General features: G+C 41.1%; 1 protein-coding gene across 2 annotated transcripts; it reads left to right on the forward strand.

The window, feature by feature from the left end:
* On the forward strand, positions 1-25,693 carry LOC104939162 (inactive pancreatic lipase-related protein 1). Of its 2 annotated transcripts, none has more exons than XM_027275911.1 (14): positions 1-45; positions 8,535-8,591; positions 8,673-8,727; positions 9,706-9,857; positions 10,505-10,624; positions 11,761-11,895; positions 12,646-12,754; positions 15,137-15,256; positions 15,399-15,515; positions 18,245-18,363; positions 20,734-20,863; positions 21,077-21,191; positions 23,535-23,702; positions 25,573-25,693. In XM_027275911.1, the coding sequence occupies exons 1-14, from the start codon at positions 16-18 to the stop codon at positions 25,640-25,642; spliced, it is 1,497 nt and encodes a 498-aa protein (XP_027131712.1). In that variant the 5' UTR covers positions 1-15; the 3' UTR covers positions 25,643-25,693. The 2 variants fall into 2 exon arrangements, with proteins under 2 accessions (XP_027131712.1, XP_010753957.3); XM_010755655.3 differs by lacking the exon at positions 1-45 and adding an exon at positions 248-416.
* Positions 25,694-25,890: the final 197 nt, after the last annotated feature.

Below are 25,890 nucleotides of genomic sequence, written 5' to 3' on the forward strand. Positions count from 1 at the left end.
GGTTACAGATAATGGATGGACATTGAATGTTTCAGTGGTGTAAAGGTAAGAGTCCAATCCAATTATTACTGTACATGTCAGGGGGCTGATACTGGTAAGGAGAACCCAAAAGCCCGACTCAGAGGCAGACAAGTTTAAGGGATAAGCAGTTTAGTCAGTCCAAAGTACAGGCAGGGTCAAAACCAGGAGAGCAGAAAGGCAAATAAATCCGACAAGGGGCAGGCAGGAATCCAAAGTACAAAACAGGCAAAACAGGGTCAGACCGAGAAGACAAAACTGGAATCGCTGGAGAGCTTGGCAAAAAATACAACAAGACAATCTGGCAGGGATGAAGTCGAAATGAACCAGTGTATATATATGCTGAGGGACTGATGAACAAATGGATTGCAGATAAGGAGAGGGGCAGGGAAAACCAGGTGAGGGAAATTACATTACATTACATTACATTATATTGCCGGGGTTCCCAACCCGCGGACCGGGGTCCGGATCCGGACCGGATCGCCATATCATCCGGACCCGAGATTAATTGTAGAATTTTTTTTTTTTTTTTTTTTGACAGGCGAGTCTATTTCATGCCGTAACATTACTTTTCCCTATCCAAGCACTGCACTGAGCAAGCATTGGAAGGTACCAACCAATCGTGTGAGAGTCATACTACCCATGTGATTCTATCTAGCCAATGAAATCGCCACCTTGAATTCAGAGCGAGGTGCTACGAGTGAGTCTCTGTACGACGACAAAACTGGCCCGCCATCAATTATATCTGGCCCGCTAGATGACGTTGATTTATTTTATATATATATATATATAATATAATATATTTAAATATATCTTTTAAGTTTAACAATTATGTTTTAAGGCCGTAAAACCCCTAACCACACACTTTTATACACTATTACACGCATTTTGTACAGTACTCCCTTAATTAATCAGGACGCAGAACACACGTGCGGTTCTCACTCAGCCAATCAGGACGCAGAACCCCCCCCCCCCCCGCGCATGGTCATGGACCGCGATGGAATTGTCAGGAAAAAAATTGGCCCGCGTCCAAACTTAGTTGCCGAACCCTGTTATATTGCATTTAGCAGACGCTTTTATCCAAAGCGACTTACAGAGGAGGACATAAGCTGAGAAAGGTGTAAAGGAGCACAGAGTAGTTGTTAGTTTTGTTAGTTTTGTTAGGCAGGGAAGCATTCTCGAAACAGAAAGGTTTTTACAAGTTTTTTAAAGGTCGAAAGGGATGTTGCTGTTCTAGTAGCCGTTGGTAGGTCATTCCACCATTTGGGGACAACCACAGAGAAGAGTTTAGAGCAGGGGTCACCAACCTTTTTGAAACCGAGAGCTACTTCCTGGGTACTGATTAATGCGAAGGGCCACCAGTTTGATACACACTTCTGAAATAGCCAATTTGCTCAATTTACCTTTAACTAAATGTCATTATTAATAATTAATGGTATTAATCTCTGCGAAGACACGGATCATGTTAATGATTTCTCACAATGAATATCAACAATGATTTAACAAGATAGGAAACAGATAAATATCAATATGCAACACTTTATTTCTATATTTTGTCTTAGTGCAAGTGTTTTTCAAATTGATAAAAAAATGTTCAAAAACATTTTAAGATCACTTCTACAACAGTCCTAGGAAATCACAATGTCCCATTTTCACTAGCCAATAACATTTTTTAACAAACCATGAATTACTTTGCACCACATTTGTACAAATAATAAATCATGTAAAATACAAAAATAAACTTTCAGATTTTTAAATAAATCTGATTATATTTTGAACTTCACACTAACATCTGCATCTGCAATTTTTTACATTGTTAACATTTTACATAAACAATTGTTACATTTTACAAACACAAAGCATTACCAAATCATGAACTGGACACCAAATCTGGTATCCGTTTCTCTGTCAGTTAGTGGGAAGCCTGGCATTGCACGCTGTTTACCAGTATGTTGTACTCTGGTGTGTAACTTGACAGCGCAACTCTGAGTGAGTCTTGCAGATGTGCATCAGTGAGTGCCGCTTTGCCGTCGCCACAGTCGCCCCGCAAATAAGACAAACACATGCTCCTATCACAGTGGTAAAAAAAACTCTACCTCCCATTCGTCGTGAAAATTATGTGTTTTTCTTTTTTCTGCCATCTTTTTATGGGTCAGTCATCTCCTCATTTTTGCTGCGCCCGCTTGTTTCGTCGTAGAGTCTGCGCAGACGCTATGTCATGCGCATCATACTGACCTTTGAACTATAACTAGGTCATAGTTCATTTATATTAAACATTTTTTATTTTAAACATTTTTTTAAACAAGTTTTTTTATATATATTGTCATTTCCAGTTTACATATAAGTGTGATTTAAACAAGAATAGCAATCAAAATAAATTAGATGCAGCTCACTGGTAAGTGGCGCTATTTCAGCTATTTTTAGAACAGGCCGGCGGGCGACTCAGGTGGTCCTTACGGGCGACCGGGTGCCCGCGGGCACCGTGTTGGTGACCCCTGGTTTAGAGTGACCTCGCTTTGCGAGAGGCGAGGGTACAACTAGACGGTTTGTATGAGCGGAGTGTAACGCCCTGGTCGGGACGTGAGCCTTTAGTAAGACGCTGAGATAGGCAGGGGCAGATCCTGAGATGGTTTTGTAGGCTAGCGTCAGAGCTGTGTGTTTAATTCTGGCAGCTACAGGCAGCCAGTGCAGGTCGCTGAAGAGTGGGGTGACATGTGACCTTTTAGGTTGATTGAAAACCAGTCGCGCTGCGGCATTCTGGACCATTTGCAAAGGTTTGATCGCGCAAGCAGGTAGGCCAGCCAAGAGCGAGTTGCAATAATCGAGGCGGGACCTGACTGTAGCCTGTATCAGAGCTGAGCGGCATATTGGGTCAGGTACGGTCTGATTTTTCTAATATTGTACAATGCATAGCAAGATGACCTCGCTACGGAGGAAATGTGCTCAGAGAGAGAAAGACGATCATCTAGTACGACGCCCAGGTTTTTAGCAGCATGGTTAGGGGTAATAATGACAATACCAATTTTCAGGTTGAAGTCATGGCAGATTGACTCATGGGCAGGGATGACTAGGAGTTCGGTTTTTGACAGATTAAGCTGGAGATGGTGGTCTTTCATCCAAGTTGACAGATCAGAGAGACAGGCGGAGACCGTGGTGTCGTCCGGCTGGAACGACAGGTATAGCTGTGTGTCATCGGCATAGCAGTGGTAGGAGAAGCCGTGTCAGCGGATAACATGGGACAGCGAGGTGGTGTAGATGGCAAACAGAAGGGGACCCAGCACCGACCCCTGCGGCACCCCCGTGGAGAGGGTATGAGTCGATGACAGACGACCTTGCCAAGACACATTAAAGGAGCGTCCAGCGAGGTAGGACTCAAGCCAGGAGTGGGCAGAGCCTGTAATGCCCATGTTAGCCAGTGTGGCTAGGAGTATGTCGTGATTGACTGTATCGAAGGCAGCCGATAAGTCAAGAAGAATGAGTACCGATGATTGCCCTCGTGCTCTGGCTGTTTTTAAGGCTTCTGAGACAGATAGTAAGGCTGTTTCGGTGGAGTGGCCACTTCTGAAACCCGATTTTTTGGGTCAAGTAGGTGGTGATGGGTGAGGAAGTCAGTGACTTGTTTAGAGACCGCCCTCTCAATGGTTTTCGAGAGGAAGGGAAGCAGTGACACCGGCCGATAATTTTCAACCAAGGCGGGGTTAAGCGTAGTCTTTTTCAGTAATGGCGTAACTCTGGCTTGTTTGAAGGCCGCTGGAAATACGCCTGAGGACAGTGAGGCATTAATCACGGATGTGATCGGTGGGACTGCCGTAGGAGCGATATCTTGTAGGAGTTTAGAGGGGATGGGGTCCAGCGGGCAGGTGGTGGGTCGGTTGTTAATGATCAGTTTGGATACCTTTTCTTCTGAGAGAGGGGTGAACGAAGAGAGGGTTGCGCTGTTGTCTCGGGGGGGTAGCAGGTTGTGACTGGGGGGATCACAAAATAGTTTGCTGATAATTGCCACCTGAGCTGATTGCAAGGTGGGATCTGAAATGACAGGAGAATTAGTAGACGAGACAAGGGACCGAATAAAGAAAGACAGGGTGTGACTATGTTACAGAACCCCCCCCTCTAGGGACGGCTCCTGCCGTCCCACCCAGTTGATGAGGATGAGCCTGGTGGAAGTCTGTGATGAGAACCAGATCCAGGATACTGCGAGTGGAAACCCATGAGCGTTCTTCTGGACCCTAATCCTCCCAGTCTACCAGATACTGCACTCCCCTACCACGTCGTCGGGATTTGATGAGGCGACAGACAGTGTATGCAGGTGCCTCATCAATGAGTCGAGGGGGTGGTGGGGGTTTGGAAGGGGGCAGAAGTGGACTCTCATTGACCGGTTTGACCTTGGAAACATGGAATGTGGGGTTAATCTTCATGGATGGACGGAGACGAAGACGGACAGCCACAGGATTGATTATTTTAGAGATCGGGAACGGGCCCACAAAATGGGGAGCCAACTTCTTGGAGTCCACTCTGGGGGGAAGATTCCGTGTTGACAACCAGACACGTTGTCCTAGGGTGTAACGGGGTGCAGGATTGCAATGTTTATTGGCAGATCGTTGGTAGCGGTCGGAAGAGCGCAGGAGAGTGGCGCGGACCTGCACCCAAGTGCGCCGACACCGCCTAATGTATGCCTGAACTGAGGGAACACTGGCTTCCCGTTCCTGTTCTGGAAAGAGCGGTGGTTGGTACCCCCGGGAGCACTGGAAGGGTGAAAGACCATGGGCTGAACAGGGCAGGGTATTATGCGCGTACTCAATCAACAGGAGCTGCTCAGACCAGGAGGAGGGGTTGCGAGAGGCAAGGCAGCGCGGGGCCGTCTCTCCTGACCATTGGACTGTGGGTGAAAACCAGATGACAAACTGACCGTAGCCCCCAGCTTCCTGCAAAACTCGGACCAAAAGTTGAATTGTGGTCCCCGATCCGAGACCACATCAGATGGGAGAACATGCAGCCAAAACACATGTTGCAACAAAATTTCAGCCATCTCCTTGGCGGTGGGTAATTTCAGTAATGGGATGAGCATGGCAGCTTTGGAAAAACGATCAACAACAGTGAGTATGACTGTGTTACCGTTTGAAGGTGGTAGCCCGGTGACAAAGTCCAAGGAAATGTGAGACCAGGGACGGCGAGGAACTGGCAGAGGATGAAGGAGACCGGATGGAGCTTGATTATAGCTCTTATGTTGAGAGCAGACATGGCAAGCAGCAACGAATTCCCTGGTGTCCCTTTCCATGGAAGGCCAGCAGAAACGCTGTTGAAGCAGGGCTAATGTGCGTCTCACCCCAGGATGGCAAGCCAGACAAGAAGAGTGCCCCCACTGGAGGACCTCAGACCAGGGACTGTATGGAACAAATAATCGGTTCTCTGGACAAGCACTAGGAGCCGGGTGTTCAGTGTGGGTGCATTTTACCTTATCCTCCACCTCCCAGGTTACTGCCCCAATGACGCATGCAGGTGGGAGGATACTTTCAGGCTGGGATGGGGAATCCTCTGGCTGGAACTGACGGGACAGCGCATCGGGCTTGACATTTTTGGAGCCTGGTCTGTATGAGAGGGAGAAGACAAAACGGTTGAAGAAGAGAGCCCACCTTGCTTGACGAGAGTTCAGTCTCTTGGTTGATCGGATGTACTCAAGATTTTTGTGGTCAGTCCAAACCACAAATGGTTGCTCCGCCCCCTGCAACTAATGTCTCCATTCCTCCAGTGCATGCTTGACTGCCAACAGCTCCCGGTTGTCACAATTTCTCTCTGCTGGAGCCAGTTTCCGGGAGTAAAAAGCACATGGATGGACCTTCTGGTCCTCAGCTGACCGCTGAGAGAGAACTGCTCCAACACCAGTGTCTGAGGCATCTACCTCCACAATAAACTGGCGAGCAGGATCTGGGAAGACAAGAATAGGAGCAGAAGTGAAGCATGACTTTAACTCACCAAAAGCCGCTTCAGCCATGGAGGTCCACCGAAAGGGCTCATTGAGGGAGGTGACAGCAGTGAGGGGAGTTGCCACTGAACTGTAGTTACGAATGAACCGTCGGTAGAAGTTGGCAAATCCCAGAAAGCGTTGAAGCTCCTTGCGTGTGGATGGAGTTGGCCAGTCAGTAACTGCCTTGGTCTTGGCCGGGTCCATCCGGATGTTGCCAGTGTTGATGATGAAACCCAAGAAGGATACTCCTGAGGTGTGAAACTCACATTTCTCTGCTTTAACAAAGAGCTGGTTCTCCAAGAGCCTTTGGAGGACTTGACGTACATGAACCACATGCTCTTGCCTAGACTTTGAAAAAATGAGAATGTCATCCAGATAAAATCCACAAAAACAGACACATTGAGCAGATCCCGCAGAACATCATTGACCAATCCCTGAAAGACTGCAGGAGCAATAGTGAGACCAAATGGCATGACCAAATACTCATAATGACCACTAGGAGTATTAAAGGCTGTCTTCCACTCGTCACCCTCCCTGATTCTCACCAAATGGTAAGCATTGCGGAGGTCCAGTTTGGTGAAAATGGTTGCCCCTTGTAGCAGTTCAAAAGCAGAAGAGATTAAGGGAAGAGGGTACCTGTTTTTGATGGTAATGTCATTAAGTCCCCTGAAGTCAATGCAAGGTTGCAGTCTTGTCCTTCTTATCCACAAAAAAAAAATCCTGCTCCAGCGGGAGACGATGATGGTCGTGTGGCCGCCAAGGAGTCATTGATGTACTTCTCCATTGTCTTAGTGTCAGGGGCTGATAAGGAGAAGAGTCGCCCTCTAGGGGGAGATGTACCTGGGAGGAGGTCAATGGCACAATTGTAGGGGCGATGCGGCGACAAAGAGGTGGCCCGTAACTACGTAACCACGTAACTATGTAACAGTACAACTGATTGTTCAGTTAGGTAGTTATAAATATCATTCATTATTAATCACTGTGTCACATAAAAACTGATTTGTTTCTTTTACTTTGTATATAGTGGGGCCATCCTCACTTACTGAATGACTGTTGCTAATATATAAGTGCAAACAGTCCTGAATAACACCTTTATTATCATTGAGTGTCATTGGGATCCATATCATCTGTTCGTTCAATTGATTCATTCTGGATTTCATTTATCCTTGAAACCAAACCAAAGGGTTTTCTTGTTTTTATATTGAAATCTGTTATTTTGTTTTGTAATATTTCTCTGTAGTGCACAAGCATAGACTAAACTGCAATAAAAGTGAGGGCAGATGGATGGTACTGTATGTAGGAATGACCAAGTGAACATAAATGGAGTTTCCCACAGTGCACAAGTTATCAATTATCCTTTGAAGCACTGTGAATAGTGTAGTAGACACAAGTAGAGACAATAATAATAGAAACGCTTTCTATTATTAAATTGACTCTTTGTCTTAACATGCTCATGCTCTGCAGTGACACAGTTTGAGTTACTTGGTATTACAAATAATGTATACTTTTGTTATTAACTAATTTCTACGGTCTCTGTAGTTTTATTTTTTTCTTCTTTTCATGATGTTATGAATATAAATGTTTGCTTAGGTAAACACCTACAAACATAATATCTGCCTCTACCATAGTTTTATTTAATTATTGTGATCACTGTGCAGGAATTGCAATGTGTTACTGTGCAGTTGAAAGTGAAGCTTGGTTTGGAAAGTCTATTGCCGGGCAGTTACAGATTCCAATCAATATTAATTAGACTGAAATGTAAAGAAACCAACCACAATGAAACAAACCTGTTTCTTTCTTTTTAGGACAATAAGTCTGCACTTAACATCAACAGTCGTATACAGTGCTGTCCCTCTGATGTTTACAGTATACGTAAAATATAGAATAAAAAACACTTTCACTTTCATTCGAAATGAAATCAGACAATATCTGACAACCGAAAAACAATTCAATTTCTTCCTTTTGTTCTTAAAACTGCAAAAAATCTGGACCTATCAGTGGTGTTATTGACACAATTCTTCCAGTACAAAAAGTATTTTCCACACATTAATGGTTTGTAATGAAACAACCTCCCAAAATATAGCTAAACTTAATTCTCTAACTGAGGTGGTATAGCTGAGCTGAAGTTTAGACTTTGTTACATTACTGCTACTACCATCTGAACAAACCTTTCAGGGTGTCTATCCTTGTTCTTGTTTGCAGAGTCCATATTGTTCTGGTAAGTTGATGTGTAGTTGTGAGTCAGCTTCATGTTCCCCCTGATGCTCTCTGTGTCCTCTGTAAGCTGTGTTGTACATTTACTGTCCATTATTCCTACAGTACCAGCTGCTCATACAAAATAGACCTGTGATTATCAAATCCTGTTGACTGAAGATACTGTATCTACAACAGACCCTGACCCTGACATGTTTCTCCACATGTACTGTACTGAACATCAAACATCAAATACACTTTGTATACACATGTATATGAAGTACACATGTAACTAATAAGTGACCTGTTTTGATATCTGTCTGTCACCTGTGTGTTTCACACTCCTACGTGGCCTGTGAAGGACCTGGTTGGAGTATTTAAAGCAGTGCAGTTCACTACCATGTTGTCTGGCCTTGAGGTGAGTACACATCATGATCCCATTCGTAGTTTATTAAACTTCTCTATGCCTAAAGTTCTCATGGGACTGTTTGTTTAACAGATGTCTCAGCTGTACAGTTTCGGTCTGCTCTGCTTCTTCATTGGCGTATCATGTGGTAACTTAAATTTCTTTTTTTATTCAATTTTATTGAAAATTAAGTGACTACATTTGTCTTTAAGCTGTTAGTGTTTTTCTACTAGTGTGAAACCTCCTAATGTGCAGCTCTCCCTTTTCATTTCCCCTTGAGTAGCTTTAAGTTTGCTAAAACCCTATAACTTCACCCTGTGCGACAATGTATCAGCTTGTTCTAGCTCTTTGTTAGCCATGATATTTACATTGAGTGGAATATTTAGACCTCAGACTACATGCTCTTTATAGCTGCACTACTCAATTCAGTCAATTTAATATTCTAAATGTCTTTTTGCACCATTAAGTGTTTGATTTGGTGAACTTTGAGATCTCTGCCACAATTTAAAGCTTATACTTGTAATGACCAGCAGGCATCGCTTTTATATGATTTAAGCTTAAGATCAGTTTAAGCTTTCTCCTTTAGGCCATTCCATAACAGGGGGGACCTGTAAGATGAGAAAGCAGAAAAACTCTGGCAGTCTAGGCTTATAGCAGCATATCCAACGGGTGGTTTAGGACTCACCTGAGCCAGTTCTAACTATAAGCTCTATCAAAAAGGAATTACTTAATCCTACTCTTAAATATATAGAGGGTTTCTGCCCCCTGAACTCAAAATGAGAGCTAGCATCAAGCTCCTCTCCTGTAGAGGAGAGATGGAGCTGGTGGCCAGGGTGATCCCATCTAGAGTAAAAGAAAGAGAGTTTCTGAGATGTTTAGATCCAATTACAAGAACCTCAGTTTTGTCATCAGAAAATTGCAGGTCATGCAGTAACCTAACTGATTGGTTTCATCAGGCTTGATCAGTAAATATAATTGGCATTATCTGCATAACAATGAAAGTTAATGGTGTGATTCCTAATAATATTGCCTTAAAAAGTATATATAAGGTGAATGGAATTGGTCAAAGCACAGAACCTTGTGGAACTCAGTGACAAACTTTGTTGTGTGCTCTCTTTGTTTACAGCGGCTGAGGTCTGCTTTAATGATCTGGGCTGTTTTGATGATCTGCCTCCCTGGGGGGGCACTGCTCAGAGACCAGCATCCATCCTCCCCTGGAATAAGGAGGAGATTGGCATTCGCTTCCTCCTTTTCACACAGAAGAACCGCTACTACCAGGCAATATTTTCTGTTCTTTTGGTTGAAAAACAGTTAACAAGGAGCTTTGGTGTCTCATCCCTGATACCATGTCTAACCACTGTGGAGATACAAACTGATCAATTCAAGGATACGTTTACACTTTTTCAAGTCTGTCTGAAAACAATACTCCCATCCATTATGGCCTTAATGATATGCATTTCTAAAGCAATTTCAATTCCATGTTGACGAGTTGTCCTCAATCTATGCAGGAATACATTTTTAAGTTCAGATGAAGTCAGTACGAGGCTTCAGTAAGTTAGACAAATCAAATGGATTCCCCTCACAGTTACAAGTTTAGCATGAAATTCCCTCATGTCCTTGCTGAGCTAAAGCAAGGGTCAGTAACACACAAATTGTGGAATTTGATTTACGAATGTTCACAACTTTAAACTTTATTAGTCTAATTCAGATTGCAGAACTCTCAATTTTCAGATGAACTTTAATTATTATTATTATACAGCTCAGGCTGTGGATTTTGTCCTCTTTGTGACCAGTATGAACACAAGAAACAACTCCAGCATCCAACAATGCTCTTAATGTGCATTTGGGCAAGTGCAGTGAGTATTGTATTAAGACTTTGTGAATCTAATCTAAGCTCTAAATTGCTGTTCTATTGAAATTATCAGGAGATCAAGGCTGATAAAAGCATCCAAGCATCAAACTACAGTGGGATTAAAAAGACTCGATTAATTATTCCTGGTTATCTGGAAAAAGGAGATGAGGACTGGCCACAGGAGATGTGTAAGGTAAGAAAGCACACATGGAAAAAAAGTACAATTTCAGTTTGTTTAAGAAGCTTCATCAAAAGTTAGATGGGTATGTTGCTAAAATCAATCAATTCTGAATTCAGCTGTGACCGTATTTACTCACAATGTCTCTCTGATTGATTTGTGGTAATCTATTATAGGATAAATTTATCTAGGAATAAGCATTGTGTAAGCAGAATAAAAAAATTATATTTTAATTCAGAGCGACTCTACAAGAAGGGTCTTCAAAATGAGACAACAATGTCACAGTCAAACTATATTTTGTAATAGGGTTAGGGTAACAAGTGGAAGAAATAAAGGGATTCTGTCGACTAAAATGCTAGAGAGCTTTTAATTTGATACATTAATACAGGTGTTGTGCTTGTATTAACAGTATAATGCTTTTTTGCCTGTCTCTAATATAATCCTGCTTTAAATAAAGGTCTTGTACTCTCTGCAGTTAGGATAAATACAGGCCAGTATTTGAGAATTTATATTATTTACAGTTTGTCCTCAAAGTTATTCTTCACTTCTATTGGCAGTTTGTTATGATATTCTATGTATCTATAGTCTATCACCATCTATCTACAAAACACTACATCAAAGACAACAGGACTCTCCTACACTTAAATATCTGGTAAACGTCTACAAGTGAAGCAATTCACTTACCTTAGAGAGACAGATTTTTGTGCAATATATTGGAATGGAACAGCCGTAAAAGCCCCCTGAGGATGTAAATTGAGGACTGTTGTGCTTATTCATTATGAAAGAGCCACAGCTGATCCCACAAAAGTAATCAGTTTTCTCAGTTTGGTTGGAGGATCATCTTACCTTTCCAATGCTATTGCCTCACAATTCCAGTTAATTTCTCAGATCCTTAATGGGTCAGTTCATCTGAATTACAAAGCAAACACATAAGCAAAAACATTTTATTACTTCACTTTACACTCCAATATCATCTTAATTTGTTACATTTTATTTCCCTCTGGACTTTTCTATTCGAAACCTTGAAATAAACTTGCTGTTTTTCTCTTTTTCTGCTATTTTTGCTCTTTTGTTTGTTTATTGTTACTGTATGTATGTGCTGTGTGATTAAATCATTTTTATTTATTTTTTTAATCTGTTGCTGTGTCTAGGTTATGGTGTCGTGGGAGAATGTGAACTGCATCGCTGTGGAGTGGAAGAAAGGTGTGAGGACTCAGTATGCCCAGGCTGCCAATAACGCCAGGGTGGTGGCTGCCCAAATGGCATCCATGATCAAATTCCTCATGGTAAATAGAGAACTTCATTACCTGTGAGAAACTGGAATAATCGATCAAACTACAAAACAATAATGTTATAGACAAATTAATGAATGATGAATTCTCTAAAGAATTTACATTTTGGGAAATAATTTCTATTGCTTATTCATTTCTTGTACAGATACTTTAATGAACACTAGACTAGCACTAGGCTAAAAATATTGTGGATCTATCTCTGTATTGGACACAGAAAGAATTAGTAGCTATATTATTATCTGACTCCTGTTAAGACAGCGTGCAGTATTAATATTGCTCGGCACACAAGCTGGGGTATTCTCAAGACTTAAAAAGGAGTGCAGGATGTATACACATATCCTCATATACAGAATGGTCGCTGCATCATATGTGATTTTCTCGTAACACTGCTTCTAAAACAGCTGTGTGTCATCACAAAAGCCAAAACTAAAATAAAACTAAATATACTTAAAATTAACTCAATTCAATTTTATTTATATAGTGCCATACCATAACACAGTTATCTCATGACACTTTTCATGCAGAGCAGGTCTAGACCAACCATTAAAGATAGAGAGGGGGAGGGTAGAGAGACACAGATGCACAGCAGCAGCAAATTACACAACAGAGTGGGCGGAGAGGGCACATACAAACACAAATGTAAGCTAAGAGGACAGTGGAGATATACAAGGACATATTGTATGTTGTATGTACAGCATGATGCGGTGGTAGTTTTGAATTTAACAAACATTTTGCATGACACAGGGCAACTATAAGCAAAAGGCTGATAAATTCCATATTATCGGACACAGCCTCGGAGCTCACGTTGCAGGAGACACTGGTAGCAGAATCCCTGGCCTTGCACGCATCACAGGTAAACTTGCTGCAGTATGTGAATTTGTGTATACATTTTATAATGGTCTGTCAGCTAAAGTCACTCACTGCTGTGTAGAAATGAGAGGCATCTATTGAACAGTTTTGGATGACTTTTTATTAAAATTGGGTTCTCTGAAAATAGTTTTTTAAATGGGAAACGGACTGTACTCTTAAAGCACCTTTCTATACTGATGGCATGGCAGAGGCCATTCAAAGCACGATTACACTACATATCTCATTCACCCATTCACACACATTCATACACTGATGGCATTGGCTGCCATGCAAGGTGCCAAATATTCATCTCCCTTTGGGAGCTAACCATTCATACACATTAACACACCGATGTTATAGCCTTCAGGAGCAAATTGGGATTCAGTATCTTGCTCAAAGACACTTGTGGACTACTCTACTGCTCCTATATTTTTGAGAAAACATATATTTCAGTGTGCGTGCAAGGCGCACACTATATGTTATCCACCACGCTTATTATTATTCTTCCGCCGTTTTTTGTCTCGCTACTCCTCCCAGAGTTTTTGTCGCACATACACAAAACGGGTATCGAAACGACCGGCTCGGCCGGGAATCGATTGCTATGACTTTTCTAAGAGTTTCGGCAAACGGTTTTGCCAGAAATCGCCAAAAACCATGCCAAAAAATGAATGGGTGTGTATTGCGAGAACTTTCCAGAGCTAGAGTGAGTGATCACTAGAGTGGAGAGGGGAGAGTACGATCAGTGAAAAAATAAAACGTATTTGACTACCGTGGCCTCAAATGAGCCACTACAGACACGATTTATACATAGAAACGTAGCAAAATTTGTCGTCTCACTCACATTCGCCTGCCAAAGCTGTCAGACATATAGTTTTGGCTCCGTACGCGCTCATTGATCGACTACTCCCCCCAACAGCCTCATAGACTCCCATGTTAAAAAAGGAGGGAAATTTTCTGGAGGAAGGCAGAAGTAACGTTTCTCTCTCTTGCTCCTGAGGGCACATTTCTTCATTTATCGACACAAAACCAATATGTAGACGATCAGGAAGGTTAAGCCGGTTCAATGATTGGAATTACGGTTTGGTCAGAAATCCTTCCTGTTTGAGAGGAGTTCTCAGCATTTTCTCTCAGTCTCTAACTGACATTCTAACAGGTGCAGTAACTACTTCCCTGATTACAGTTGGTCCTGGTTGCTTAGCAACCTCAGCCTGCGTGAAGGAGGAGAGGGGGGAGGGGCCATCAGACAGAAGCCGAGTGGCCATTTTAGTAGTTCTTGGCACTTAATTTGAACCTGTCTGTGTAAAATGGCAGACAGAGACAGCAGAACGTTAGCGCAAGCTGTAAAGACATGCTATTTACAAACATTAGCGACCAATGCTAAAATTAGTGCTAATTATCATTAGCCACTAGGAATTAAATACATGTTGATTACTAACATGCTAATGCTAACATGCTAATGCTAACTACTAGCGCATCAGCGTTAACATGCTAATGTTAACATGCTAATGTTAACTGCTAGCGCATCAGCGTTATCATGCTAATGTTAACATGCTAATGCTAACATGCTAATGTTAATTAACATTAGCAACTCAGAATTAAACACATGTTAATTATTAACATGCTAATGTTAACATGTTAATGCTAACTTCTAGCGCATCAACGTTAAAATGCTAATGCTAACATGCTAATGATAACATGCTAATGTTAACTGCTAGCGCATCAGCGTTAACATGCTAATGCTAACAAGCTAATGCTAACATGCTAATGTTATCATGGTAATGCTAACTGCTAGCGCATCAGTGTTAACATGCTAATGTTAACATGCAAATGATAACATGGTAATGCTAAAATGCTAATGCTAACCTTGCTAATGCTAACTGCTAGCGCATCAGTGTTAACATGCTCATGCTAACATGCTAATGCTAACATACTAATGCTAACATGCTAATGCTAACATGCTAATGTTAACTGCTAGCATTTTGTGAAACTGTATTCAAACTCTAATATTATTAAACTTAATTTACTGATATACAATCAACAAACATTAAATCACTCTTACCTAGGCTATTGTAGTATATATTTATGACTATGTATGAAATAGTTTTTTGTCAAGTACAAATTCCTATGTCCAGGGACAGGAGACCACCAGTTTACCACATTACATTTTAATTAGAAAACTAATTGTTATTGAACATATTTTCACAGCATCTTCATTTTGACAAGATGCATAGGATGCCCTTCTTTGTTGCAGTCCATCATGTGATTTAGATTGTTTGTACGTGTTTAATTTTTTGAGGATGGCAATGTAACAATGTAATAAGATCAGATAGACACAGGGTCTTCCATCCATCCCTTTGTCATTTCACACTTTTTTGTCTTTGCTCAGGACTGGATCCAGCTGAACCTTACTTCCAGGACACTGACCCCTCTGTGCGTCTGGACACCAGCGACGCCATCTTTGTTGATGTTATTCACACCGATGGACTTCCTTTTAATTCCAGACTTGGTACATATCGCTATTTGTCCCAGAGATTAAACTACAGTATTTGTATATGAAATATGGAAATATAGGAAGCTTGGTCATTTTCATCATGTATTCATCTTCAAAATAGTCTTAATCAAAAAGATTTCTGTTTCTATCCTCTCAGGTCTGGGGATGTCACAATCTGTGGGCCACATTGACTTCTACCCCAACGGAGGAGAGCTGATGCCTGGCTGCTCCACTAACAAAGGCAAGCCCACTGACTTGGACGCCATCTGGGAGGGTAAGATAAACAGAGACACATTAACACATTGTAATAGATGAACTGAAAATGCAATGATCACAATGCAATGCTCACAGTGAGTCCATGATCCAGGTTACATTGTCAAGGTAATTCCATCATCAGAACTTCAGAAAACATGGCTGCATTCCGTAATACCGATGTAAAGAAGAGCCATCATTAAAATGGCTTTTCTTTTTTACACTATGCCAATCAAGGTTAGCATAATGCTAAGTGTGTTATTTTAGATAGCAACACAACAGCTTCAATGTATGCATAGAACTTGACTCAACTCTACTCCCTTTTGTTGCATCTAACTTACTTTGTAATGCACTCATAGGCCTTGATACATATCAGGGATATTACAGGTTGGCTGTTGAGCAGTCTTGATCACCAGATAGGACACTGCAGCATGATATCAGGTTCTGCCAAAGCTCCCTGCATTTGTATTTCGGCACTCCACAGTCCCATTGCCAAAATGAAAAATGATACCGCCCACTCCAATGAATGGAAAGACCTGTGTTTTCACCACAGCACCTGATTTGGCCTGAGTTAGCCCAAAGGATTAGACTGTCCGAAGTCCGAAGTGTCCTTGGATCCTTGGGCAAGATACTGAACCCCAAGTTGCTCCCGAATGTGTATGAATGCTTAAATCCTTAAACTGATGAGCAGTTGGCACCTTGCACGGTAGACAATGCCATCAGTGGATGAATGTGTGTGAATGGGGTGAATGAGATATGTAGAGCACTTTGAGTGGTCGGAAGACTAGAAAGGCGCTATATAAGTACAGTCCATTTACCATGAAAAGGGGTGCAGAGTCTGCTGAAAAGGTGTAAATGGGAGCAAAGATTGTGGGTGGGAACTGAGGGGTATGGGTTGTGTCAAACCTAAAGAATAAGCTCAGTTCAGGAGCAAATTCTACATCCTCCTTTACTTTTCAGACGAGTTTGCTACAGCTTGTCATCTGTTTCATCCCATTTATACCTCTGTTGTTCTGTTCCCGTTTGTGCCTTGATCCTCACCCCATGTTTGTTCTTGCCCCCCACCTACTTTTATCTTTTACTTTTACTTATTTTGAATAGCCTTCAGTTCCTTGTGATCTCTTGCCATGGAAGCCCTCGTCTTCCTGTTGAGGAAAGTTAGATCTTCTTATTAATCCATGGTTTATTATTTGGGCAGCAGCTGATGTTTTTGGATGGGACAATTCTGTCCACACCAAGAGTGACGTAGTCTGTTATGAAATGAGAGAGATCATCATTGTCATTCCCATAGTGCTTTTGAAACACTTCCCAGTCTGTGACATAAAAACACTCTTAGCCCAAACCTTTATAGTCCTTCTTGGCTAACTGTTGCTTTACCAGCAGCTCGTAGGTGGCTGCCACCTATAGCATTGTCACCTGGATCTCTGAGGGGAAGCTGTTGACACGACCTGACAAGAGGTCCATTTTCTCTCATTGTATGGTGAACATATTGTTTATAGTGTGTAAGGACAGGACAAAGAGACATGGTTGAAATCAGTACTCATCATGAGGGTACTGAGAGTTGTGCGGATAAGGCCTACTGCCATCATTTCAGTATTGGGAGTGCAAATGCATTCCTTCAAAGTAATGTCCAGGCAGAATGGAAGGAAAGAAAAGGTTTAAATGTCCTGTCCCTCTCCTCCCTGCCCCTCTCTTTTCTCTGCCATTCATACTAGCTCTCCAGCAATATGGTCTCCATATCTTTTCCAGTATATGTGCCAACTTCAGCTCCATGCTGGTATTCCAGAAGCTCGGTGCAGGTGTAGGCAACCATAGTACTTCAGGATTACGCAAATAAATAGTTAAATGTTGTACAAACAACTTGAACTATCAATCATACTTGATATGCAATGTACCAATAATAATAATAATAATATTTTTTGTGAAATCCACAGGAAACAACAGTCTTTCACATAAAAGCTTTACATTTTTATCTCTTTTCTGATCCACTAAATCCAGGCTTCATAGATCCATGGTTTGAGAAGCTACTGATAAAGTGTGTAAACTTACACACGATGTGACCTTTGATATATAACAAACTACACATCCAGTGTTCTCAAGTCATCACAGAAATGCTTTCTATGCATAACACAGTGACTCATATTTTCTCAACAATGCAACTTAGAATACACAGCCTCTGTGGAATATTGGAGGTGGCCCAACGGAAAATCATAAAGAAACCCCAGGCAGAGTTAGTCCTGCTGGACCATTCTGAACAAATCTTTTCTAAAATGGATGACCGAGGCCCTCCTTTGAAATGTGCCGCTGAGTAGCAAGGCTCAAGTGGCAGCATTGGTGCCATGCCTGTGTCTGGAGGGAGGTGGGGTCAGTGTGGGGCTGGGGGCTGGCACAGCTGAATCTGCTACTTTTAATCGTAGATAAGAGAGGGGAGCCAGCGCTGCATAGCTGGAGGTCTTGGAGTGCCAGGTTTTTGCCCTGTCCTGGAAGAGAAAACAACTGAAGCCATGACCTCTTTCTATGTTTGTCTCTCCCTGACACTGTCTCTCTGTCTCACATTCTTGTTCCTACTTTGCTGTATGACATTCAAGACTCAGATCTGCATTCACATATCTTCAATTATTACTCCTTACCCTCTTTTAACTAACTAACTAACTCTCTCTCTCTCTCTCTCTCTCTCTCTCTCTCTCTCTCTCTCTCTCTTTCTCTCTCTTCTTTTTTTCCTTGTCATCATCTACTCCAATCTTTTGCCAGGTACCATGAAGTTTGATGTCTGCAACCATGTCAGAGCGCACCAGTACTACAGTGAAAGCATTGTTAAACCCCAAGGCTTTGTAGGATTTCCCTGCTCTGATAAGGACAGTTTTGCTGCCGTGAGTGTTTAAGTTCCACTAGTGCCTGACCAAGTGACAAAATTTAAATAATGGAACAATATTAACTGCACATTCTACAAACTTTATGATCTTCTTTGTTTTAAATAACTGAGTGAATTGACCTGTATACTTATACTTTAAAATGTGAGTAACTTGAACTATCTTTACTAATGTTATTATGATGATTATTATTATTATTATACTAATTATTATAGGAATATTCACACATAGATAGGTGTGTGTTGTGGAAATTTTCTCTGCTGCTGGTGAAGAATGAAATAGAGACTTCTGCTGGCCGACAAGGTTTTATTTTCTTTGCAAAGAAAAGGTCATTTCAAAACGCGAGCAGTAAAAGATAGAGAAAAGACCCCGAATATGGGGATACCTAGATATTTATACCTGAGGGGCGACTCCTTTCACATCCCTTTGCCTGCTCAAGGAGACGCCCCTTCAGGAAGGCCCCTTCTGTCTGTTGCAAGTATTGGCACCGGCCCCCCGCTGCTATGCTTTACACCTGAAGTATCCTGCAGGATCTTGTATTTAGGTGCAAAGTTGAGTCTATGCATCACAATTTACAAAGACAAAAGGAGCTCGTGTCTGGGGAGGTTGTGCGTCTCTAGTGAATGAAAAAAAGGCATTGGATTTACTATTACAGTGTGTAATGCTGTGAGTGGTTGAGCTGACTAATTTTAACTTTATTCTAATCTAGGCTCATAACAATGCACTGATGTATTTACGTATGCAAACCTTATAATTTGCAAAGTCACTAGTGACTGGCGAACTTCATCTGTCAAATAAGGTTTAGTGGAGCATAAAAATACAATATTTCCCTCTGAAATGTATTGTTTATGTATGCAAACAAAGCACTAGTACCTTTAAATAGCCTACGGGTCTACTATCTACTACTGGACCTTATTGGATGTTCCTTTAAAGTCCAGAAAAAATGGTAAGGACAGGACATAATTTTTGACTATTCATTTAGTACCTGATCAGACAAGGAAATGTAGTGAAATGAATGAACTGTATTTTATTGGATACATCTCTGACTTCTTTGTTTTTAGTGTATAAATATATTTCATATTTATACACTAAAAACAAAGAAGAAGCTAGCTATGAAGATTACTTCTATTATTCAACTTCCACCCTGTGGAAAACATCCACTGTTAGATGTTTGAAAGGCTTCTGTTTTCCCCTAAAACTATGATTAATGTGGTGGATGATCCAGGGTTTGGAATTTGGATATTTCTTAAAAGTGTTAATGGTTGTGGCAATGCAGAGCATAATGTAGTCTATAATAATGGAGACCCTCTTATCTCAGTCACAAAAATGTCCTAGTCTGTGCAAGCAAATGATCCCTGCAAGAAGTGTGCAATAGTGTCCTCTGGAAATCCATAATAACATTTTAAAAAAAGATATTTTGGATGAAATAGCATGATTCATGAATGTGTCCACAAAGTTCAGGTTTTACCCGGTTACACCAATGTAATCATGCACCAAAATACTATGCTGTTCCTTTAGTTAGAGGAAATTACTTCATCTCAAACGTTGGTGAGTTTTGATTTTCTTTCAAACCTTCTCTGTCAAACATAACATATCTGCCCTGTCACTTAAAGAACGTGGGGAAAACGTTTTTTAATTAAATCTTTAAAAAAAGTCTTAAAATTCCAAGGTCTCTTCTACTCAGTTGGGTGATGTGTTTGTACGATCAGCAAGCATTAGACGAGAGTTCTGAAAGGCATCCTATATCCTCAATTTAAAAAGTGAAGCAGGACTATCAGATGGGGTCAGACAATAGAAGGGCTGGAGAAGGAGAAGGGGCCCATATCTCCACCGTCCCAGCGTGTGTATGGGACTGCCACCTGTTGCTGTATGACACTGATATGTCTGTGAACCATTTCTTTGGTTTTAGAAGTCGATTTGGCAAGTTTGAATTTTTGTTGGAGGGGGCGATGTAAATGGGCTTCCCTTATGTCTTGCATGGGGAGGGCTTGTATCTGCAGCTGTTGGTGTTAATGACAGTTTATCCCTGCTTTGGACACATGTCCCCGATCAAAGGAGGCCTGGGGAGTGCTGAGCATGACCTCATATGACTATGTCCCTGTTGAGAGATGACAGCACCTCCTTGTCGTTCACCTCGTAAACACTCCCTGTTGTTACTCCTGCAGCCATAGCTGACAGCCACAAAGTCAGCCTGTTCCCACACAGTAACTTATTACAAACCTAGCACCATTCTCTATCTTGTTATTGAGGTTGCATTCTGCAACCTTTTAAAGGAGCATAAGGGTAAAAGTCTTTTGCCTGAATATTCATTGATAGGTGACTCTTACACTCCATCACAGGGTGAGTTCATTCTTTACACTGTCTTCACAGGGAAAGTGTTTCCCATGTGCAGACAACAAATGTCCTCTGATGGGCCACCATGCTGACAAGTTCACTGTGACTGATGGCATTGTGAACACCAAGTACTTCCTCAACACGGGCAGTTTAAAGCCCTTTGGCTGTAAGTATGTGTGTGACTTGCAAGACCGCACTTTTTAGATTTCATTGTGAAGGAAACTGAGAAGAGAAAAAGTTTTCAGTTGAATTTGGGCAGAGTCAAGAATCTATGTTGTTGTTTTCAGGCTCTTATTTTGTTCTCCCTGTATTCTTTGAAAATTATGAAGATGTTATGACATTACATGCAAATAAAGTGACTATTTCTCTCCATTTCTAGGTTACAGCTACAAAGTTACAGCTACCCTGGATGGTCCCAGCTGGCCCAATCCAGGCTTCATGTATGTGGCACTCACAGGGGACAATGACAGCACCAAAGAGTACCAGCTTCATGTGTAAGAACTTTATAACATTATTTTGTAGAACACACTAAGGGCTTTTAGTCCATGTGACATCACCAACTTGGGTAAAGTTGCTAAAGTAGCTTATCTAAGACGTTGTCCTCTTTGTTGACCAAGCCTGAGAGTTTGAACAACTGTACCCTGTCTTATCTGATCACATGACTCCCTGCAGCCTGAAAGACAGATCTGGCCAGTTGCAGATACTCGCTGATGGTGTCATTTTACAGCTCCGCCACTGGATTACCTTTTATGTGGTCTTTTACAATATCTCTGCATAGTATGCCAGGAGCACAGGCAGTGGGCATCAAGTATTTAAGGATGCATTTTCACTAATAGCCACAAAATTATTCCCCCACAAAATCTCAGCCTGCACTGGGAGCGCTTTTGTTTGATAGGCTCCATCCATGCCTCCTACCTATTAACCAGATGTAGATTTCCTACAGTTGGTCGAGGAGGTGGTGAGTGGTAATCTCAGACTCTTGGCTTCCCTCAATAGACTGGAAGTCTTTTCCCCAAAAAACTAAGGACTGACAACCCACAAAGGGTTGGATGTGATGGTGTACTGCTTAAGTTTACATACAGTAAAGTGCTGTGAGTATTCTGAAGTTTGATTGTGTTGTTAAAATCAATTTTAAACAAAAACAAAACTCCATATGCAGTTTCACAGCTTCCATCTTTGTAAAAACACATGAATGATGACAGAAATACTGGGTAATCACAAAAGGATTGATGGATTTTTATAGTATCTAACAATCCATCAATCAATCCAGCTTGTTCCTAGGATATCTGTCAGGATTCTGAGGGGAACCCAGAAGCAGATCGGAACAAGAGTTTGAGTGTAACAATTTATTGAACAGAGAAGTGAATACGTAGAACTAAAAGGAAGCAGGCAGGCGAGAGTGGGAGTCCAGAGTTGGGGGCAATCCAGAGAGGGGTTAGCTGGCAGGCTTGGAGGGTGGAGGTCCACACGCTGGCTAGGCATAGGCTAAATGGACTGGACCGATTCCTGAGGCAGTGAGACACGGTTAGTGGCGGACAAAAAACAGACGGCAAGAGATAGGCAGACAGGCAATCACTGGCTACAATGTAGGTTCTGGAGCTAGAAGGCTGTAGCATACTTTATACTTCACATCGATCCGGCAGGGACTGAATGTGTGGCTGCTCCTCATCCCGGCTGGGGATTCGTGACAATATCATACTTTTATTACATTATGTATTACATGATATATGTTTAGACTGTTTTTCCCCTGTGCTAATTAACTTTAACAATTGTTTTTATCTAAACCTTCAAGCTGTCTCTTAGACCCCATCCCAAATAGGCTGCTCAATATCCTTTTTGGATATGATTAATGTGTCTTTATCATCAGTATATGTAACACAGTCCTTTAAAATAGCTGTAATTTTTTTGGCCTTTTGAAGCTTTATTTTGATAGAGACAGCTGAAGTGACAGGAATGCAGGGAGAGAGAGAGATGGGGAATGACATGCAGCAAAGAGCCACAGGTCAGATTTGAACCCTGGGCAGCAAGGACTGAACCTTCATACACGTGGTGGCTGCTCTACCAACTTTGCTAAACACTGGCCCAAAAGTAGCTGTAATTAAACCTCTTCTTTTAAAGCCCACTCTGGATCCAGAGGTTTAGCCAAATACTAACCTTCCCTTTCTCTCCAAGATACTTGAGAAAGCTGTAGCTAATTAGTTATGTGGCTTTCTCCGCAACAACAGTTTATTTGAGGATTCATAGTCAGGGAGACAGCACTAGCGAAAGTTACAAATGACCTTCTAATGGCATCAGACTGATTTATGTACTTGTCTTGTTAGATCTTAATGCTGCATTTAATACCATAGACCACCAAATTCCATTTCAGAGACTTGAGACTCAATATATCAGATCAATCTCAATCTCAGGCACATCCTGTCTCAAACAGATGCAGAAAAAATAGTCCATGCGTTTGTTCTTCTAAGGTTGGCTTATTGTAACTCTGTATTGTTAGGCTGCCCAATAAGTCCTAAAGACTCTGTAGTTGATCTAGAATGTTGCAGCACGTGTTCTGACAGGAACCAGGACCAGAGATCATATTTCTCCCATTTTGGCTTTTTTGCATTGGCTACCTATTAAATCTAGAAGAGAATTTAAAATGGTGCCTACACAGCTCTTCGTGGTCAGACACCATCATATCTTAAAGAGCTCATAGTACCTTACTACCCCTCTAGAACATTCCCTTCCCATAATGGACTGAGCTCAGCTTTTCTTCTGTCGTTATCATTACTATAACTCTGCATTGCTACGTTACAGGACTTGTGTTTTGAATGTCATCTGTTGTGTCATTTCTGCAGGGGTACAATGATGCCTGGACAGAACTACGAAGTGCTGATTGATGCTGAAGTCGATGTAGGTGACGTGACAGCAGTGAACTTTCGATGGAACAACCATATCTTTAACCCATTGAATCCCAAGTATGGTGCATCCAAAGTGGAGCTGCAGAGAGGAAAAGACAAGAAGATGTAAGTTTGTCTTTTTTGTCAGGTAGCACTCCTCAAATCTGAAGTAAGATCATACAAAGAGTGTGATTTCTGCCACTGTCATGATGTATTAGTCCAAATAAATTTCAGCATGCACTGATGTTTTCAGAACCAGACTGTTTCAGCTGGTTTCCTTTTAGAAAAATAAGTGACTCAATAACTGCACTTTGCATGTGGTCTGTTTCTGATTAGAAACTGCTGTTGATATAATATGTCTAATATGAATCTGTTCTACATTTTTTAAAACTAAAATTACATTTGTTTACTTTGTTGGACACTAGAAAATACTAAACTGGTTTGTAGAACACTAAATCAATTGGCCAAAAATATGTGCTGCACTACATATAATCCTAAACCGATCCTAAACCTTAAACCTTGCTTGTATAACAACAGATGTAATCATGGCATTTATTTATTCATTTTGTTTTTGTTATCGCCCAAAAGGAAATGTTGATACATTGGCCGCTGTGATTGCTAGTGTTACTATTATAATATTTTAAAATATACTTTTCTAATACAGTAAAAGGATATTAGTTCTATTATTTTTTCTTTTGAGCTCTTATACTATATTTTACCACCAAAATACTAATAATCACTGTTTTGCCATCCAGTTAACATGAAAATAATATTAAAATAACAAATAAAATAACAAATAAAATAACATTAATATAAGTTACGCCATTAAATATTATAGTGTTTTACTGTACAGTTAACAGTCTATTAAGTGTGACTCCATTCTGGATAAATTCCCTCAAAATGCTGTATAAAAATGTCGTTAACATTCCAAAGCAGAGCTAAATGTCTCCTTGAACAAAGGTCTTTTATAATATCCACAGGATTATCCACAGGATTACAAACTATTGAGAATACATTATAATTAAAGTAAACCTTTGAATGAAAAGCTTACCCAAAGAGGTCTCATGCAACAAAACTGTTGGTAAATAAATGATAAAATTAGTGAAAAAATATCTAGATTATTTATTATCATAAAACTACTTGATGATGATGTTGTTAATTTCTCACTCTTAACTTCCCAAAGTTATGTCTGGCTCTGCATTTCGAATTAACTTTCTGGTTCTCTTCTATAAATGTCAGTGCTGTGATATGTGCCGCATTGTGTTGGTACCCACCGGTATGCAGTACTGACACTTCTACATGTTACTCTTTAGTGTACCGTGCCTTTTTCTTGTACACCAGCACTTCTCACAGGCTTTCGGTTTTTGGGGGGGTGATTCATAATGACCTTAAATTAACTGCATTACCAGGGAGCGCTTACATGACACTCACCTGTTGTTGGTCTTACCTGCCTGCTATTCTCTGTTGGTGGCTAGACTAAGTAACTTACATTAACCTTCAAATAATGTTGGCCTGGTTTCAAAAGGGCTCAAAGAGAATGTGAACAGACTCAACAGAGGACAACTGGACACACACTAAAGCTAGTGTACTATAATGCCAAAATACAGAAATGGCCAAAGGTTTGACAGCTGGAGCTGAGACCGCAGACAGAAGTAATGCATTATTTTCTGTATAAATCAAGACCATATCAAGGTGATGAAACATGAAGACATATGTGTTTTGGGTTGGTGGACATTGGATTGTAAACATTAAAAACTGATAAACAGAGGTTGGCTGCAGACTGCAACTGTTCTCTGTACTGTGCTGCAGTACATAACAAGGACTAGTTTTAACCACTAGAGGGCAGTATGGGACTGCCCCTCGTGCCCTCTAGGGGTTAGGACAGTTTGGGAGGGGGGTTAGTAGATTGTGGCCTAAACTGATACTGAAGGTAAAACATTCATCTATTTTGTCTTCTACAATTTCTCACTCAGTCATTGTATCTCTTCTTTCACAGAATGTTCTTCTGTGGAACAGAAAACGTGGTGGAGAATAAGATCCAGTCTGTACTTCCATGCCAAGCTTAACCAGCCACAATCACCATGTCATTCAGGGTCTTTCAATAAAAAATTTGCATTCAAAGCTCTCCAGCTCTTTTTCATTTGATCCTTTGTGCTGTTGGGCCACATGTAGCAGCGTTACTGTATATGATGAACTATGAGGTCACTTAAAGACATGAAAAGAATCATGAAAGAAACATGAAAGAATGTGACGATGAAGCCAAACTGAACTCCTTACAGAGCTTCCCTACAGAATGTTTGTATTGACTCCAGAG

The sequence above is a fragment of the Larimichthys crocea genome, unplaced genomic scaffold, assembly GCF_000972845.2.
Source record: "Larimichthys crocea isolate SSNF unplaced genomic scaffold, L_crocea_2.0 scaffold249, whole genome shotgun sequence".
Lineage (NCBI taxonomy): Eukaryota > Metazoa > Chordata > Actinopteri > Sciaenidae > Larimichthys > Larimichthys crocea.

What these genes read in the sequence shown, in the direction of transcription:
- LOC104939162 (XM_010755655.3), top strand. Translation starts at nt 372, where the DNA reads ATGAACAAATGGATTGCAGATAAGGAGAGGGGCAGGGAAAACCAG. An exon ending in CCATGATCAAATTCCTCATG is followed by an intron (nt 11,896 to 12,645) that starts GTAAATAGAGAA and finishes TGCATGACACAG; the next exon opens with GGCAACTATAAGCAAAAGGC. An exon ending in ATAAGGACAGTTTTGCTGCC is followed by an intron (nt 18,364 to 20,733) that starts GTGAGTGTTTAA and finishes CTGTCTTCACAG; the next exon opens with GGAAAGTGTTTCCCATGTGC.